The 16,860-nt window shown below is 41.0% G+C and overlaps 5 protein-coding genes across 5 annotated transcripts in view; 1 reads left to right on the top strand and 4 right to left on the bottom strand.

Annotated features, from left to right (window-relative positions):
• dzip1 (DAZ interacting zinc finger protein 1) overlaps positions 1-1,791 on the top strand; it is a gene marked incomplete at its 5' end in the record, with an annotated part of 6,817 nt that extends 5,026 nt beyond the window's left edge. The window contains 4 exon segments of the mRNA XM_035677469.1: positions 100-461; positions 727-848; positions 949-1,108; positions 1,242-1,791. Coding sequence (XP_035533362.1) covers positions 100-461; positions 727-848; positions 949-1,108; positions 1,242-1,351 — 754 coding nt within the window.
• A 2,364-nt stretch (positions 1,792-4,155) lies between these two features.
• On the bottom strand, positions 4,156-6,002 carry si:ch211-181l5.2 (claudin-10). Its single transcript, XM_035677480.1, has 5 exons — positions 5,561-6,002; positions 5,094-5,255; positions 4,923-5,004; positions 4,733-4,840; positions 4,156-4,598 (listed from the first exon to the last, which is right to left on the bottom strand). The coding sequence occupies exons 1-5, from the start codon at positions 5,790-5,792 to the stop codon at positions 4,412-4,414; spliced, it is 771 nt and encodes a 256-aa protein (XP_035533373.1). The 5' UTR covers positions 5,793-6,002; the 3' UTR covers positions 4,156-4,411.
• Positions 6,003-6,629: 627 nt separating this feature from the next.
• LOC118339761 (claudin-10-like) lies at positions 6,630-8,090 on the bottom strand. Its single transcript, XM_035677478.1, has 6 exons — positions 7,997-8,090; positions 7,558-7,697; positions 7,318-7,479; positions 7,119-7,206; positions 6,925-7,032; positions 6,630-6,777 (listed from the first exon to the last, which is right to left on the bottom strand). The coding sequence occupies exons 1-6, from the start codon at positions 8,086-8,088 to the stop codon at positions 6,630-6,632; spliced, it is 738 nt and encodes a 245-aa protein (XP_035533371.1). The 5' UTR covers positions 8,089-8,090.
• Positions 8,091-8,567: 477 nt separating this feature from the next.
• On the bottom strand, positions 8,568-11,067 carry si:busm1-52i16.2 (claudin-10). The gene is made up of 5 exons (XM_035677477.1): positions 10,607-11,067; positions 10,336-10,497; positions 9,608-9,689; positions 9,388-9,501; positions 8,568-9,047 (listed from the first exon to the last, which is right to left on the bottom strand). The coding sequence occupies exons 1-5, from the start codon at positions 10,836-10,838 to the stop codon at positions 8,642-8,644; spliced, it is 996 nt and encodes a 331-aa protein (XP_035533370.1). The 5' UTR covers positions 10,839-11,067; the 3' UTR covers positions 8,568-8,641.
• Positions 11,068-14,065: 2,998 nt separating this feature from the next.
• The window catches only part of cldn10a (claudin 10a), a 3,864-nt gene continuing 1,069 nt past the window's right edge, over positions 14,066-16,860 (bottom strand). Inside the window, exons 2-5 of the mRNA XM_035678069.1 lie at positions 15,955-16,116; positions 15,686-15,767; positions 15,470-15,574; positions 14,066-14,195 (exon numbers count right to left, since the gene is read on the bottom strand). Of these exons, the coding sequence (XP_035533962.1) occupies positions 14,066-14,195; positions 15,470-15,574; positions 15,686-15,767; positions 15,955-16,116 (479 nt within the window). The remainder of the gene's footprint in view (positions 14,196-15,469; positions 15,575-15,685; positions 15,768-15,954; positions 16,117-16,860) is intronic.

The following is a 16,860-nucleotide window of genomic DNA, read 5'->3' as shown; positions in this document are numbered from 1 at the left end:
GTTTCCTGTAGTAGTTCGTAAGAAAAAGCTGAATGAAATTTCTCTCACAAATTCACACAGTTGAATAATTAGTAAAAAGCTGTTTCTGTGCTTCTTGAGGACCCCCCCTTTCAGTTCAGACGAGGACTCTGAAGAAGAGGACACAGATACGGAGGAGGAACAGCCCCAAAAACACCAGAGGGGCAAATCACCTCAGTCACGACTAAACCAGGCGACTCCCATCCAAATCAAAGCGAGTCCGGTCCAGGCCAGGCAGGCTTCAGCCAGGCACTCATTGTCCTCCAACCCCCAGCACACCAGGGCGTCAGTGGGTCACGTGACCAAGACCACAGTCGCACAGATGGAGAGCGACGAGGAGGACGAGTGGTCGGAGGTCAGCGAGCTGCAGGAGATTGACCCGAGACAACTCCAGAGTCAAAAAGACCAGAACGGAAATGTGGACAAGAGAAACTTTGGTAAAGGTGAGTTGTCCTCTCTCCAAATCTGCCAGCTCACACCAAACATTCAGCCTCAAGTAATATGTTTGTCCTGATTAGTTAATCAATATCAGATCAGATCTTTTAATAGTTAAACGAGTTGTGTTGTTGTGTATCATTTTATGGTATGTTTGGCTTTAAAACTGTACTTGTTAAGCTAAAGAGAGGAACATGAGGGGGAAGACACGAAGCTATTACCGTATTAATGAAACCACATTCTTGTATTTTCTATGAATCGTGTTTCTGTTAGAAAACAAAATCAATGACCTGGCCCGAAAAATGGAGAAGCAGTTTGCAGGGAGAGCGGTGAAGAAACCAGCAGGGGGCGTCAGCATCTTACCAGAGAGGAAGGACGAGGTCCAGGAGCTCACGGTGAGACTCGCTCTGTGATGGGGCCTCAGTGCAAAGCTCTGGTGTACAATCTTTCTGCTTCATTTGATATTATTAATAATGTTTGTTTGTGTGGCAACAGTACACGGATCTAGAGGAGAGCAGTGAGTGGATGGTCTCTTCCTTAGAGGACAGACAGGAGATGTCTAAACCAGCTCAGGGCTCTGGACCACTGAGGAAGAGCCTGGACTCACCCAGCACCAGTGTCTGGGGAACCTCCACAGGGAGGGGTCCCAAATCAGGTCAGTTATTTCAGGATGTGTGTACAAGAGTATAAGAGCAGCTTTGTAATAGGCTGCGATGGTGATGGTCTCAGATGTGTTTAAGATTTGTGCTGTGTGCGAAGTAAACACATCTGTCTGTCCCTGACTGCAGGTCTGACTGAAGCTGGAACAGGAAGCACCCTGAAGAGCAGCCTGTGCTCCCTCAGCGACATCAGTGACTCCGAGGACATTAGCAATAAACACAGTAAACACTACAGCTGATCAGGTGATGTAGCTTTACGCCAAGCACACACACAAAGACCTCAGTGAACTCCTCTGACATCCACAGTCCACGCCAAACAGCCATATTTTATACTCGCTATAATACAGGAAGAGCAATACTTTAACAAAAGGGTTACAAAATAGTTTTTGTGTAGAAAAGAAGACCATCTAATGAATGAGTTAGAGATAAACCAGCGGTCTCACATTATGCCTTGTGCCAATTCTTCGCTTGCCTTAGACTTTTTAAGTGTTGAACCTGAAATAGATTCTGTTTTGTATTTTCAATGAAATATAACCCGCACTCTAAATGAGACGCCGTATGTAGCTTGTGTAAGATTTTGTACATCAAATTTTATAATTCCTTCATGTGTTAAACGGAGCAACGAGATGTGATTTTTGTATAGAAAATATTTATACAAGCAATAAAAGATTTCTCTGTGCGTACTTGTTGACAATCCAGGCACATGTCCTCAATGTTCTTTCTATCTTCAACCAAACACAAATAACCAAAGAATTGATTTATTACACATTGTTCACATTATTTTGTTTTCTTCTTGTTCTTTATAGCTTTCTTCACACCTCCAAGCTTTGGTCTAATAAAATGATTCACATTTCCAGCCACGCAAGACTTCATACAGTTATCAGGTCTGCAGACCTTATGTTAAAAAACAAAACAATAAAGACACGTGTCTGTTCTTCAGACGAATAAAGTTCTGTTTAAAAGACAAAATTCAGGATAAATGGGAATGCTTTCTTCACATTCTACACTTCTTCCACTGATTTAAATGTATAAAATGATATATCAAATAGACTTTGAGCATTTTAAGTTAAATTGTTGTACACAATTCAAGCCACAAAACAATTCCTAAATAAACAGGATGCAGAAACACCACAGAATTATTCACTCAGATGTTGGTCCTCACCCCCAGTGGTACTGAATGTACGGTAAACGGAGAATCGGACATGCAGACTATATTTATGGGTGATCAAATATGAGCAATGGTGCATTTACTCTGCACTTAATTACTAATTTGAGGTAACTTGTTCTTTACTTGAGTATTTTCGTCTCAAGCCGCTTCATACTTCTACTTCACTACAGTTCAGAAGAAGGTATTGTCCTTTTAACTTCACTGCAATTATTGAATAGCTTTAGTTACTTTTCAGATTTAAGATTTGAGACAATGAGCAGTTTATAAAACATGATGTATTGTTAGAGATGAACCTACAGTGAATGATGTAGTTAATATTAGCTGCACCTTCACCTCAACTACAACATTAAAGTTCACCTTACATATAAATACATTAATTATATTTATCTGACTGAACTTCTGCAAGTTTCAAGAGATTATTCACTAATGAAAACACATCTGTGAATATTAAATTCTGCCTCCTGAATGTTGGACCTTTAAGTCAAAGAGTATTTCTATAGTGTGGTTTTGCTTCTTTTACATAAGTCAATTATTTGAATACTTCTGCCACCTCCTGTGAGTGTGATTAATTACTAGTAGCTGTCATTAGTCATGCGGTGGGACAGCAGACATAAAATCCTCAATGTGAGAGCTTCCTTCCCACCGGCTAACTCAGCCATGAAACTGATTTGTAATATGATGAACTGGGTTTTCATGGGGAGCGACAGCTGTGACGGTTTCCTGTTCTGACAGCGCTGGCCTCGTTGAACGTGACTGGCTCTTGTGCAGAGAGCTGGCAGGCGTCGATAGGAGAGCTGTCAGTGCTGTCAAAGACATAAATGTATTCTATTTTAAGGCAGAGGTACACCTGAGCCACGTCTCTCTCTGTACAACTCCTCTCTAGTTCACCCTGCTTTATTGAACCATTTCAGCTGCCTTGCCTTCATCAGGTCGGTATTTGAGGTTGAGCATTGATCAGTGAGTTATAGATCCCCACCGAAATGTACGAAACATCAGCAGTGGTTTGTCTGATTTTGAGCGCCATCTTCTGGCGACTCTGAAGAAGTTCAGGTGCAGAGGACAGACTACTGTGTGTATGAAGCCACCAAGAAAACTGAAAGAATACAAAGGGAGGGCTTGTTTCAAAAGGAAAACCTAATAAAGGCTTAATTAGGTTTAAGTGTTAAAAAACATTCTTCACAAACATTTAACTTTGAAATTATTTCCAATTATCCATAAATATGAAGAGACTGAAGAGATTTGAGTGTGTTGTGTTTTTGAATTTCTCCCATTGATGGCTCCTGAAAAGATGGTTGCAATATGATATGGTTTATATTTATGATCATTTATATTATATAGAAATATCCTGAATCCCCTAGAAATAAATATAGCATTTTTAAAGAGATGGTGGTAATTGTTTTGTATATCTGTGGTTATCTATAAGTCACAAGACTAATCAATAGACCTCAGACTCCACAGCAACCTGAGCTTAAAGTGCTTAAAGCGCAAAGTGCTTTGATGCTATCTAGTTGGAAGAGATTAATGTTTTCTTCTTTTTATACTGAATGTTTCAGCTTGCAGACAGACAGGAACCAATCAAAGGGTCAATAGACAGTGGACGCTCCCTGATGAAAGACAAGAAACGGCTATATATACAAACGCCTGAAGCTAGATGAGAAGATTGATACCACTCTCATGTCTGTGTGCTGAATATGAAGCTGGAGCCAGCAGCTTAGCTTAGCATAAAAACTGCACATAGGGGTAAACAGTTGTCTGACCTGAACAAAACTCCCCTAGCAGCACCTCTAAAGCTCAGTAATTAATAAATGTTTTGTTCAATCAGCCATCTGACCCTCGCTTTGTCGGTGGTCCACCAAGAGTTTCCCACCAAAAAATAGTCCCACGTGTATTTTTACACTTTGTTTTTTTTGTACTGATCAAACAAACAAGATGTAACATATAAATCAGTGAACTTTAGAAGTGTAAATGATCTGATTTTGTTTCCCTCTGACCGCTCTCTCCAGCTCCACATTGAACATGCAGACACGAGAGTGGTATTGATCTTCTCATCTCATTCTCAGCAAGAAAACAGATTAGTGTTTTTCCCAATGTCAAACTATTCCTTTAAAGTCCTTGAAGTCCCTTTCACAGCTCATACAAAGCTGTCCCTGCTGAAGGTTTGACCGGTCTTCCTTGTCGCTCCGGTTGTTCGGCTCGTCCTGCCTTCATAGAACAACGGTGGCGCCAGAGTCACCCTGGACGACGTGGCCGGCAGCATGTAGGTCCGTCGGGTCCGGGCGGTGGCGTAAGTGGCTGCTTTCCGTGGCACGTTTGAAGAACTGTGGACATAGTTGGACACAGATGGTGAAGTGCTGTTACTGGTTTTCTACTTTGATATGGTCCAACATACAGGAGATGCACACACAATAAAGGCAATACAACAGTTAAAGTGAAATATAAGTTTCATATTGACCTTGATGGTAGACCTTCTTTTCCAGAGAAGTAAGTCAGCACCGTCCCTCCAGCGAGGAGAAGGATGGAGCCTCCCCAGCCAATGAAAACTGCCGCTCCAAGTTCAAATCTGAACAGCAAGTATTGAGGTATATCAAGAGTTTATTCTTAAATATCACTTACAGGTAATAATAATCGTAATAAGTACTCACTTCTGTGCCCTGAAATTTGGATCCACGAATTCTGATATGACTTTGTTGGCCCACCATGAGTAGGTGATCATACCACAGAATCCTGTCAGCAAATACACATTAGTTTAAACATCAGGAGTGCAAAACATTTAGACAAGGTTAATAATCAATAACATAAAAATCATATTTTACCTGAAACCAGGTAGGTTATACCGCCTGCAAAGGTCACCCTTGAGTTGGCAATCTCTGACCCTCCTATTTTAGTGCACTTCATCCCTACAAGTGTAAGGACGCCTCCGAAGAAACCAGTGATGACGGCACAGATAGCGAGCGCCCTGCAGGCGTGTAGGAACACTGAAACAGGTGAAACACTTTCATTTAAACTCTGATTGGTCTAAAACAGGAAAGTTTTTATCACTGCAACCCTCTAAACTGGAGCCCCCTTAGGGAAGGTCTGAAAATTATTAGAGGGGGAGGCAGAGAAAGGAAAAGGTATTTATTCCTTTTGTTAAAGGGAGGGTAGTCTGAGTTTTGGGGCTTGTTTTAAAAAAATTATCTAATACATGATTCAGCCCCCCTCCCCACCCCAATCATTTTCATACAGTCCCTGAATCTTTTCCACTTTTAAAGCTAAATAAAAAAGATTTCACATTTCCTACCAGGCAGGGCCAGCATGGAAGGGTAATCCTTGCAGTCGGACACCCCCGTGGTGTCAGAGATGCAGTCCCTCCACAGGTTGGAGTAGTAGTTGGAGGTGGTCAGCACGACGCTGGCCGCCTCGGAGAAAGTCCAGTACTCTGTGGGAAGAGTGGAACACACCAGGATCCAGCCGCACAGGCAGGACACGAAGCAGCCGATCTCCATGTACATCACCACCGCCCTGTACTTCATGGTGAGTGCTGCTCCGCAAACAATAAAAAAAAAAAACTATCAAGAGCTGTTAAATTTAGAGAGTAACGTCAAAGTTTGAACAACTTCTCACTGTGGGAAACCGGACTGAGCTCGGCCTCTATGTCATTGCTGAGGTGTCAGACCAGCAGTGTGGATGTTTGGCTTCTGTCTCATCTTATCTTTTAGATGGTTTTTCCCAGTAAGCATCCTTCCTGTTCCCAGCACTAATGAAGGATTACGTATTGCTATGGTATCATGATACCATTGTAGTCAACCATTATGGTTTATTTTACTTCCTCATTGTTGCAAAATCAATTGTTTTTAAGTGTTTTATTTATTGATCTCATTTAAACCCAAATTGTAGAAAAGTATCGAAATGGTAATCTTTTCCCATTGACACAAACTGGGCTTCTTTATTTGGTGAAGGGGACAAATTACAGTAATGGCCATAACGCATTATGATTACACCAAATAGGAAAGGAAAAATAGAAAAGCAAAATAAGTAGTTTTAAAGCTGATGAAACAATATTAATTTGGTTCTTTAGCTCCAGAGCAACTTATAAACAAGCACACTATGTAAAGTTAGAAAAATAATGAAAGCGGATGGAAACCATAGTTTATTTTGTATATACATATTTATTCATATTGATATTTTTGCACAAGACCTTATAATAGTGTACATTAGTACAACAGTAGTATTGTGTTTAAAGCATATTCTGAAATTGTTTACATCCAATATTATCTTTAAATGGACGTGTTTTTAGACAAAAGGTATTAAATAATAATAATAAATATACATATATAGTAATTTATTTATTGATGAATGAATCTGTAGTGTCACACATTCACAACAGAAGTGATCTTGTAGGTATAGACGTGTCTGGAGTCATATGAGCTTTTTGACAGTTCACAGATGTGTTTTTGTCCTCGTAAGACTTCTTTTCTTCCTCCTTTTTCACAGATAAAGGGATCCACAGGATGTGTGCTGCAGAGAGAGTATTGTATCCAGTCAGAAACAACAGTAACAGGGTATATGAGTGAGTATTTGGATAGAAATAGCAACTACTTTAGATTAAAATCTACAGGCTCTTTCCAGAAAGGTGAAACCACTCCGTTAAATGCTTTAACAAACCTTTTTGGATGGTTAACTCTGCATGCAGTTGTGCAGTGAACTGTACAGCCAAGTACAATGAGGAAACTCCCCACCAGGCCGAGGTACAGGGGTGGTCCAATTTCATAGCTGAGGAGATAACAGTTAAAATTGGCTTCTGCCTTGTATTTACTCACATCTACCTACTAATGAGGGTTATCCAGAAGCCACATCACCTCAGTTTTGATGGATCTGCTTTGCTGTGTAAAAAAGCCGCAGCCACTCTGTTTATGTATAAGCAGTAAGCAGCCACGTCTGATACGCCTGCATGACAAGAAAGCCGATGACACGTGGAAAAACAGAACGAGACGAACCAGTGAGTGGATGTTCTGAGAAGCTGCTGAGGTTATGTCAATGCAAACGAGTCGCACTCACAGCCGACCAGGTGGAGAGCAGACGCCGTTATCAACATCCTGTCGTCACTTCTCCGGTCGCCACCGATGTGCGTGCACTCGAGTCCGAAAAAAGTGAGCACTGTGGCCACCAAGCCGAGGCACAGGCCGAACATCAGGAGCCCCCTGACTGCCTGGATGTGTGCTGAGAACAGACACACAACTGTGTCATAAATGGCTCAGATAATCTGTGAATGACTTTTTCTTTTACATTTGTACCCACATTTGACTGCCCACAGCACCCCGAAGTCTACACAGTTCACCAGAGCAGTGGAGTCTTCATAGCAGTCCTTCCACAGGTCGGACCAGTACCAGGCTGTCACCACCACAGAAGAGCCCCCTTGACCCCCCAGCTGGGCCACCCTCCAGTGAGAAAATACATGAAATGGTGAAGTTTAGAGGTGCTGATGGGTAGGTTTTGTCACCTTTGGGCAGGCTAGCTCTATCTCCCTGTATTCAGTATTTATGGTAAGCTACGCTAACCATCTCATGGCTCGAGCATCATATTTACTGGACAGAGATGAAAGTGCGTTAAAAGAATAGTTTGAGAATTTGGGACAATTCTTAGATTTATTTTAAAATTGAAACTATTATCCTCACTTTCTGTCTACAGTTGACTAAGCTTAAGTGCATCAAGTTTCCTCTAACTCTTATTCGCTTACCTCCAGTGGTCCATAGCCAGGGTGCAGCCCACAAAGCCCCAGCCCAGTATGCAGAGCAGCAGACCCAGGATCTGAGCCAGTCTCCTCCACATCCTCTCAGTCTGGTAAATAGAAGAGTCTTCACTAAGAGATGTTTCACTGTGTTTATGAAGTTAGCGGCCTCTAGCTAATGGTGAGAAAACTTCAGTTCAACTGGAAAAGAAGAGCCAGTAAACGTCTTTAATTCCTTTCTACTTTGTAAGAAGTAGTCCACCAGTAATTCAAGAAGACACACACACAGGTTTTGCTTCAGATTAAAACTGTAGAGTTTCAGTCCTCTCAGAGCGGTTGCTTGTGTATATGTGTGAAGGTTTGAATGACAGCAGAGCAGACAGTGTTTACTGTCAACCAGAGCTTTATTTATTGTCTAAAGGGCGACACAAAGGCTGACAGGACTATTAGATACTTAATGTGCCCTTAGTTATGTGTTACATTTAATGTATGTAACAGGCAGCAAGAATTGTACACAAATCAAGGATTTGTCATTTTTTATTAATACAAAACACACATCACTGAATTAGCGTTTACAATTGAGTAATACATTGAATAAGAAAGCATCAGGTCATCTGTCCATCACATTTATTAACATTTGTCCATCTCATTTATTCAGATATACGAGCTTTTGAGGACCGGTGTCGTCTCGCTCCTCGAACTGCCTGACAGCGTCGAAACTGTGCGACTGCCGCCGCTGCTGCTGCTGCTGCTCGACCCGGACGACGTTGACACGCTGGACCTCGACGAGAGGCTGGACTCCGTCTCCGACCCTGACCTCGACCCTGCAGACCTGATGGTTCGCCCTGTCTTCAATGACCGCCCTGACTTGGCCATGCGTCCAGATCTGGATGTGCGTTCTGATCTCGAGGAAATGCCGGACACGTCTGAGCGCTCGGACTTGGACGACAGCTCGGAAATGGAAGACACTTTGGTCTCGGAGCTGATCTCGGTCACTGTGGACAGAGCTGTGGTGGACTTGTTTTTCTCAAGATCTGGTTGTGGCTGGACAAGAATTACCCTGCAGAGAGAGACACACACATGCTACTGAACCTCTTACTTAAAAAACACACTTACATTTGAGCTGCTGTGGCCTGCAGTTTATTTCCTCATGTAATCAGAAAAGCTTTTAAAACACCAGACGTCTTTGTTTACACCAATGTGTTTAGGGTTATATTACATGGGGCGAGGGAGTGTACCCACAATGAACATCTGCACTTTGCTCAGTACATTCTGGATAATAAGTCATTCCAGTTGAACACACAGGACGCTGGTATTTATTGAGGAAGTGGGGAGTGGAGTTATTTATTCACTTCCCCTGACATGCAACAACAACAACAACAACATGTGTCTGTACTCACGTTTCCTCTCCTCCACAGAGCGGCTTACACACCGACCACAGGTAGAAGAAACCACCAGTCATGTGAAAGACGGAGCCGACCCAGCCGAGGAACAGCGGGGTGCCGAGGTCAAACCTGTTGGTGTTGAAACAGAGAGACTGTGAGAGTCATATTCAGAGATTTGTGTTTTATTTAAGTCTTTCTGCAGGTTAAATGGTTATATATGAGCCTGTTAACTTACTTTAGTCCATCAAAGGTAGCGTTGAAGTAATCTACAGAGACGTATTGTGCATAAACAGCATACCCACATATGGTCAGAAAACCTGAAGGGAAATGTTGAGAGACAAGGAAAAACAACTGATGACTGATTAGCACTAAATACAAAATAGAGAGTAATGTTATTAGTTTTTGGTCATAAAGTAGTGGAATGAAAGTTCAGTCCTAAATCTGATGGACCAAGTCTTTGCCATCCCTCAAGCCATGCTGCTAAATGTTGGGTAAGTGGTTTAGGGACATTTTACACCAAACCACTAGGGGGCGTCTTTCCCTACATATTAACTTTCACATTGTTAGCAAAATCTATTTCATATGTTTTCCAACATAGCTAATGTACATTTCTCCTGATAAATCTCCCCAGTTGAATTACCAAAATAATCTTCTGTGTCAAATCACACAGATCCTTAAACAACAACAAGGAAAAATTAAATCAAGTTTTACTGCGTGTAGGCACACAGACACACAGACATCCAGCAGAATGTGCAGATAATTAAAAAGTTATTTCAGCTTTGTTCAGAGGCCGGATTAGATGATTTTAAGTCGTTCATTCAAGTTGAATGAAACTGTCTGGTCTAAAATAAATAATAAAATGATAGCCTAATCATGGGGCCTTTTTTAATGCACATCTTCTTCTTTACATGCACACCTTGTACATACATCTGACTGTCCTCCTACTTAAAAACTAGACATTACCGCTGATTACGTGGCACCACCCGCCAGCGTAGATCTTCTTGTACTTTGACCGGTCTTTTCCCCCAATGAAGGTGCACTCCATCCCCAGCAGGCTGAGCACAAACCCCAGCATGCCCAGGGAAAGACCTGCCATCAGCAGGCCTCGCACTATCTGGATGTAGCCTGGAGTCACACAGAGAGACACAAATACAGTGTAGATGTCAGCGTGAGCTCATGACTGAATAGCTGAGACCCTGGTTTCGTTATATGGGGTGGATGATGTGTCACCTACCCTCCACAGACCAGAGCATGGGGAAATCGTAGCAGTTGCTGACGGCAGTTGAGTCTGTAAAACAGGATCTCCACAGGCTGGACCAGTACCAGGCCACCTTGATTACGGAGGAGCCCCCCATGCCCCCGATCGAGGTGATCTTCCAGCCCTCCATGGCCATGGTGCAGGCCACGAAGATCCAGCCCAAAACTGTCATCAGGAAACCCCAGATCTGGACCACACGAATCTTCATCTCTGCTGAAAGTTTAACTCCTGTTTAGCTTCTGTTGAACAGCCACAGTACAGTTTTAATGCTTTTCCTTTCTGTTCTGTCTTCAAATTACAGTCCCGTACTCAGAAAATGTCTGCATCCTGAGCTGAACGTCGACTTTTCATCCAAAACAGATCCTTATACGCAGTTGCTCTTCTCAGAAAAAGGAGAGGACGAGTACACCACAGGTAAAAAACAGGGATGTGCTGTTGTTGTCTTGGTATTATTTTACATCTGGGTGAGAGACAACAGTCAGTCAGGTTCCCATGGGCCACTGTTGAATCTGGACCGAGAGTGCTCACCTCAGCATTTATCTCAAATTACCCCTTCTTGCCCCCATCTGACTGTTCTGAAAATTCCCTGATGTGCAGACACAGTTTACATCTCTCCATAAATCATAATACATAGTAAATGATTTAGCTTTCTTCAAACAATGTTGTTAAATTACCCTGCAATCACTGGTACTCTAAATTAATAACATACTATAGGCAAATTGATCTTGAAGACCAGACATTTTTTAAACTTAGGTGGAAAAAAGGAATATGAGTAAAAGCCAAATTAAAGAGGTATTCCAGCAATTTTGTAATGCACTTAGATTAAAGGCTCGAATATACTCTCAAATGAATCTGTACATGGACCTTTGCTGACACCATGGCTGCTTAATACTTCTGTTTATCCTGCTCTCTCATTTACAGTACGTGTACACCAGTTCAAGAAAAAAATATATAATTTTCTACAGAAAGAGAACAGAGGGATTTTATATTAAATTAAATTTAACAGTTTTCACAGGGTGAATAAAACTCCTTGTGACAGGTAAACTGAACTTCCTGTGTAAAATTGGTGTAATGCCCCTTTAAATTGCCTTAAAATTGAATGATGAATCAGAAATATCTCTCAGTTCACTTGCACATATGTATGTATATATATACAACTGATACAAAACCAGAGTACATTGCATTAATGACCTTTTGCATGTTCTGTTAAATCTGTAATAATACTGCTGCTATGACCTGAGCATCATCCCCGACTCTGCCTCAGGCTTTAAGCTGCTGGTTATTAGTAATTTTACCAAGACCTCGCTGTGCTGTGGGTCTAATAATTACAGCACAACGTCTTTTGTGCTGTTATAATTAGAGTTAAATCTGAGGTAATGAGAGTTAGGGGGAGTGATGAATGTTCGGCGGGTATGAAAGAGCTCCTCTTTGTTTCTGCGTCCTCTCGGCTTATGACAAAGTTATTGGTAGTGGTAGGGAGATATTGGAAATGGTGGACCGCCGGATTAGCCTTAATTTGCTTGCTGAGGCTGGATTTAATTAGCTTTAATTAGCACGGCACAAAAAAAAAAGAAGGAATGTGAGCTGAGCTGAGCTGAGCTGAGCACGCTTTAAAAAAAGCTGCAACAACAACCAAGAAAACACACAAATAACACACCAAAGTTGTTGCTATATTTTGATCATGTGGTCTCTTGAGGACACGATTAACATCTGTATTATTATTAAGTAGAATGTAGTAGTATAGTATATTGTGAAGTTTCCTCTGATCTATCAACCATTAAATGTGCATTAATACTGCTCTCTGCTGGTGTGATTGCAGTAATGGATGGAGGGACTCAGCTGCTGCAATGACCTCTCTCCCATCAGAGGTCAATGAATAGGTGAGTGGTTCCCAAACGTTTTTGCTTCACAAAATGCTTTTACTTTACTTTTAAATTACTTTTCCTTTAGCTTCATCATCAGGTCAAACTTTTCATTTGTTTGGTTTGTGACTTTGTGTTTAGTGTTAATTGGCAGATGTTGGCATCCTAACACCCTGAACTAAGCCGATAAACAGTTTAAATATTATACCTGCTAAACATCTACATGCTTTTAATATAAGCTTTTAACTCACAGCAACCTACGCCCTACCACACAAACTTTACAGTATTTTACAAGAAAAAAGTATTATATAATAATAATAATTTGGTGTAATAGAATCTGTAATACTTAAATTCATTTTGTGAGCCCTCATGGGGGTCCCGAACCCCTAGGATAGAAGCCACTTTAAGAGGAACACTTAAAGGCACTGCACAGTTTATATCATTTTATTTTACAGGTAGGATGTTTAAGAACCTCAGTATACACCAAAGACGTACCAGAGACAATTTAGAAATGAACAGATGATATTTAAAACACTTACACAAAATTGTATTTGCTTTATAGCCCACAACAACCTTTTCTGTCAACAGAAAATCATTTAAGAAGCTAGCAGGAGTTTGATGCTTTACGTTTGAGGTTTTAACATCCCTATATGTAACGTAGACATCAGACAATACCACCATTATACCAGGACACCTGACACTTGTTTACTGATGCAAGCCGCCGGAAGGCACAGGGCAACCGCTCTCTGCCAGCTGGTTTAAGTATCCAACCTCTGGGCCAAGAGGTTTTGCGTAACATAGCCTGGGGTTCCTATTGATAATAATTCCTAGGTGGAGATGGATGGCTGATAGGAGGGCAAACCTCCGGTCGGGCCTCCAGCTCGGCAGATGTGACCTAGTGACCCTCGGAGGTCAGATCAGTGTAGACCAAGAAAACGAGAAAGATCACATGATCCATTTCTGTTTGAGAAATATTAACTGATGCAACGTGAGAAGATTAACTGTTACATCATAGCTACTCAGGTTTTAAAAAGTAGTCAACCTGTATTTTTTATATATTGTAATTAAAAAAGAAATTGTAATCCTATGAAAACCTGCTTAAAATGATCAATTTAAATGGAAAAATAAAAAAAATCTTGTTTAATTAATTTACAACACCATATTATTCAGAGAACAGAATCTGTGTGACATCCTCTAGTTTTTATGGGGACAAAATGCCAAAAAAATGCTTTAAAATCTATAACAGACTCCTTTAAATACCAATGTCCAATTGGCCCTTGACTCTGGAATTATAAAAGAGATTTAATATGTGTCCAGTCTATGTGAGACAGGCAGGAGGGGCCAGCTTGTTGAAGGTGACCGGAGATTTTGAACAGTGTTTTGTGCCAAATCAAATTTCCTGCCCTAAAAGAAAAACAAGCTTATCTTTTACGTACGGGCCATTGACAGAAAAGTCCCAAAAAGCAGCCAAATTTAAAGAGGAATCCGCTTTCTACTGGTGAAATAGTTTCTGATGACCACAAACTATTACGATCCACAATCAAGTCACGTGACAACAAGATAGAGTTTGATTTCACACGTAGGCATTTCTTCCAAACTGTCTCGATGGCTCTCGTGGTTCCTTGCGGAGGCTGTTGACTGTCTTGCTGTGCTTGTTGCGGGCTGTCACAAACGATGCCGCTCCACTGTAGGAGTATTCAGCTCTGCAAGAATTTAAAAAAGCCCTGAATTAAAAACAAAACTGTACGTTTTGATCCCTATTTCAATCAAGCACCCTTTGACATTTGACTTAACAAGAATTCAGGTTGTCTGTAGATGATGAATAAAACCTGCAAAACAGTATGCTAACATCATTTCTCTCAAAGTAACTTAAATATGAATGCAGATTTAAGAATTTCTGGCACCAAAACTTGCTTAATTTTTATTCATATCTTTCCTCCTCTCTATTCCTCTAAGCTTTCTAACTAGATCGACAGTATAACAAGAGTTTACAGCCATGTTAACATGCGTACTTAGCCACAACTAAATACTAATAACTAACGATGATGTTTAGAAGGTATGATCTTTACCAATGTTTGTCTTTTTGTCAGGATGCTAACATTTGGTAATTAGCACATGCCTCTCTAATGGCAGAAATTGAATAAAATATTCATAGGTATGTTTTCATCTCCTGAAAATGAGAATCTTGGTGTTTTTGTTACCTTACAATGACCTGTGTTTATCTACAGGAGGCAGTTGTGTTGAGCTGAGTTTCTACAGTAGCCCAGAACAGACAAACCAAACACTGGCTCTAGTTCATGTTTAAGCGTTTCATGACCACTGTAGTTTCTCTTTTGCACTTCAAGGGGTTCTAGTTTGTTGCAATCTACAATCTCACCACTAGATGCCACTAAATCTTACACCCTGGTCCTTGAAAGCTTTTTCCTTGTGAAATACTAGATTCTTTGACCTCCTCTGGCCTCTAACAATCTAAAAATAAAGGATGGCTGCCATGACAAAGTGGTAATTCCTGCTGAATTTGTATCTTTATCTTCCATAATTTGTGTTCTTCTCAGCTTTCTCGCTTCATCCACAATATAAGGATATGCTATGTTCTTCGCCTGATGCAACACTTCCCTAAAGGTGCCCTCAGTCAAGGTGACTTTCACTTCCAAAAGGTCCTTATTACTCGACTTTAACAAAGGAAACATTCAGCCGTCAACGGCCGCATAACTAATCAAAATGACGATCATACAATTTGCCTTGTAGGTTCAGCAATTATGAGACAAGATGTTGAGAGAGATTACTGGATGTTTTCAACTGTAACGTCTCTCCATTGCAGTAAAAGTAATTATTTAAATTGCCTGTTTGAGTTAAAGCAACTCGGCACAGTTTAGAGTCTGTCCAAATCAGATTTCCTCTAAGCCCGTGTTGCTGATGACAGATGTGGGATCACATTGTTAGCATCCAGCATGTCGGAAAAAACAAAGCCACTTGCCTGATACTAAAGCCTTCAGACAGGGAGAGACAGAAGATAAGTCCTCCGAGGATGCACAGCACAGATCCAGCCCAGCCAATGAAGAGAGCTGCTCCCAGTTCGAACCTGACACATTGAAGTGGGTGAAAAAAGAAATTTAGGACTGGAATTCCTTTCATCTGAGTTCAGTTTTGATCTGCTGTCAGACAAATCTGTCTTTTAATCCTGAATACTTACTTCTGGGCAACAAAGAGGGGGTCAAAGAAGTCTGTTGTGATCCTGTGAGCATATATGGAGCATGCAATCATGGAGCAAAGGCCTTCAGAGAGAAATAAAGAGAATTTCTACTTCAAATTCTGAATGAAAATCAAAGCAGAAAGAGCTGATAATGTAATTTACTTAAAGAGGAATTAATTTAAAAGTGGGATAGCTTCCTAAACCGCAGCTCAAATATTACATCCCCCATAAATCCAGACAGAGAGGAAGGTAAGCAGCATAGGTTTTACCGCTGAGAATGAAGTGGAAGCCCGAGAGGACGGTCAGACGAGCCTTGGTGGTCTCCGAGCCTCCTATTTTCGTGCACTTCATTCCTATCAAGGCGAGGGTGGCACCAAAGAAACCCAGACATACGGCGGCAATCATCAGACCCCGACACACCTGGATGTATGCTTCAAGATGGAGGTAGAAAAGAAGAGAGAGTGATTTAAACTAGTGGTTTCCATCCTTTCCATCCTTTGGGACTCCCAAAAATATGTTTATTTAAAAAAATGTTAGAGACCTGAAGAGGTGAAACTGTGTGGTATTTTACTTTATTTTAAAGGAATGGTTTAACACACTTATTAACTTGTTAAGAGCTAAATGAGTGAATTGTTCCTGTGCACTAAATATAAAGCTACAGCCAGGAGTTAGTTTAGCTTAGCATAAAGACTAGAAATAGGGGGAAATGGCTCGCCTGGCTCTGCCCAAAGGTAACAAAACTCTATAGTTCACTATGACACATATCTTGTTTATTTAATCCTCACCAAAACCGAAAAGCTAAGCTAACAGTCTCTTTACAGCAAAAAAGCTCTAATAAACCCACTGCACTGCACTGCACTGCACTTCCACGACCAATGGAAAACAGACAAATTAGCATCGAGCTGGTGAACATAGTGTAGCATTTAGCAGCTAAAGAACCAGATATTTTCCTCAGGAGTTGGTGGAGGCCAAACCAGAGCAAAAAAAGGTGATAATATATCGATGGTGTGTGTTTCCGCCCTAAAGTGGCCCAAAAACCTGTTATTGCTATTGTTTTAAAATATAAGTTATTTCACTTTCACTTTTATTATTTTTAGATGTCAGAGGAGGGGAAATTATCTCGAAACTACGGTGAAGCGAAAAAGTCCCATCTTTAACCAGTGTTTGGTTTGTCC

This window comes from Morone saxatilis, unplaced genomic scaffold (genome assembly GCF_004916995.1).
Source record: "Morone saxatilis isolate NCDOM2014 unplaced genomic scaffold, NCSU_SB_2.0 Contig6, whole genome shotgun sequence".
NCBI lineage: Eukaryota > Metazoa > Chordata > Actinopteri > Moronidae > Morone > Morone saxatilis.
This window is presented reverse-complemented; position numbering and strand designations above follow the sequence as displayed.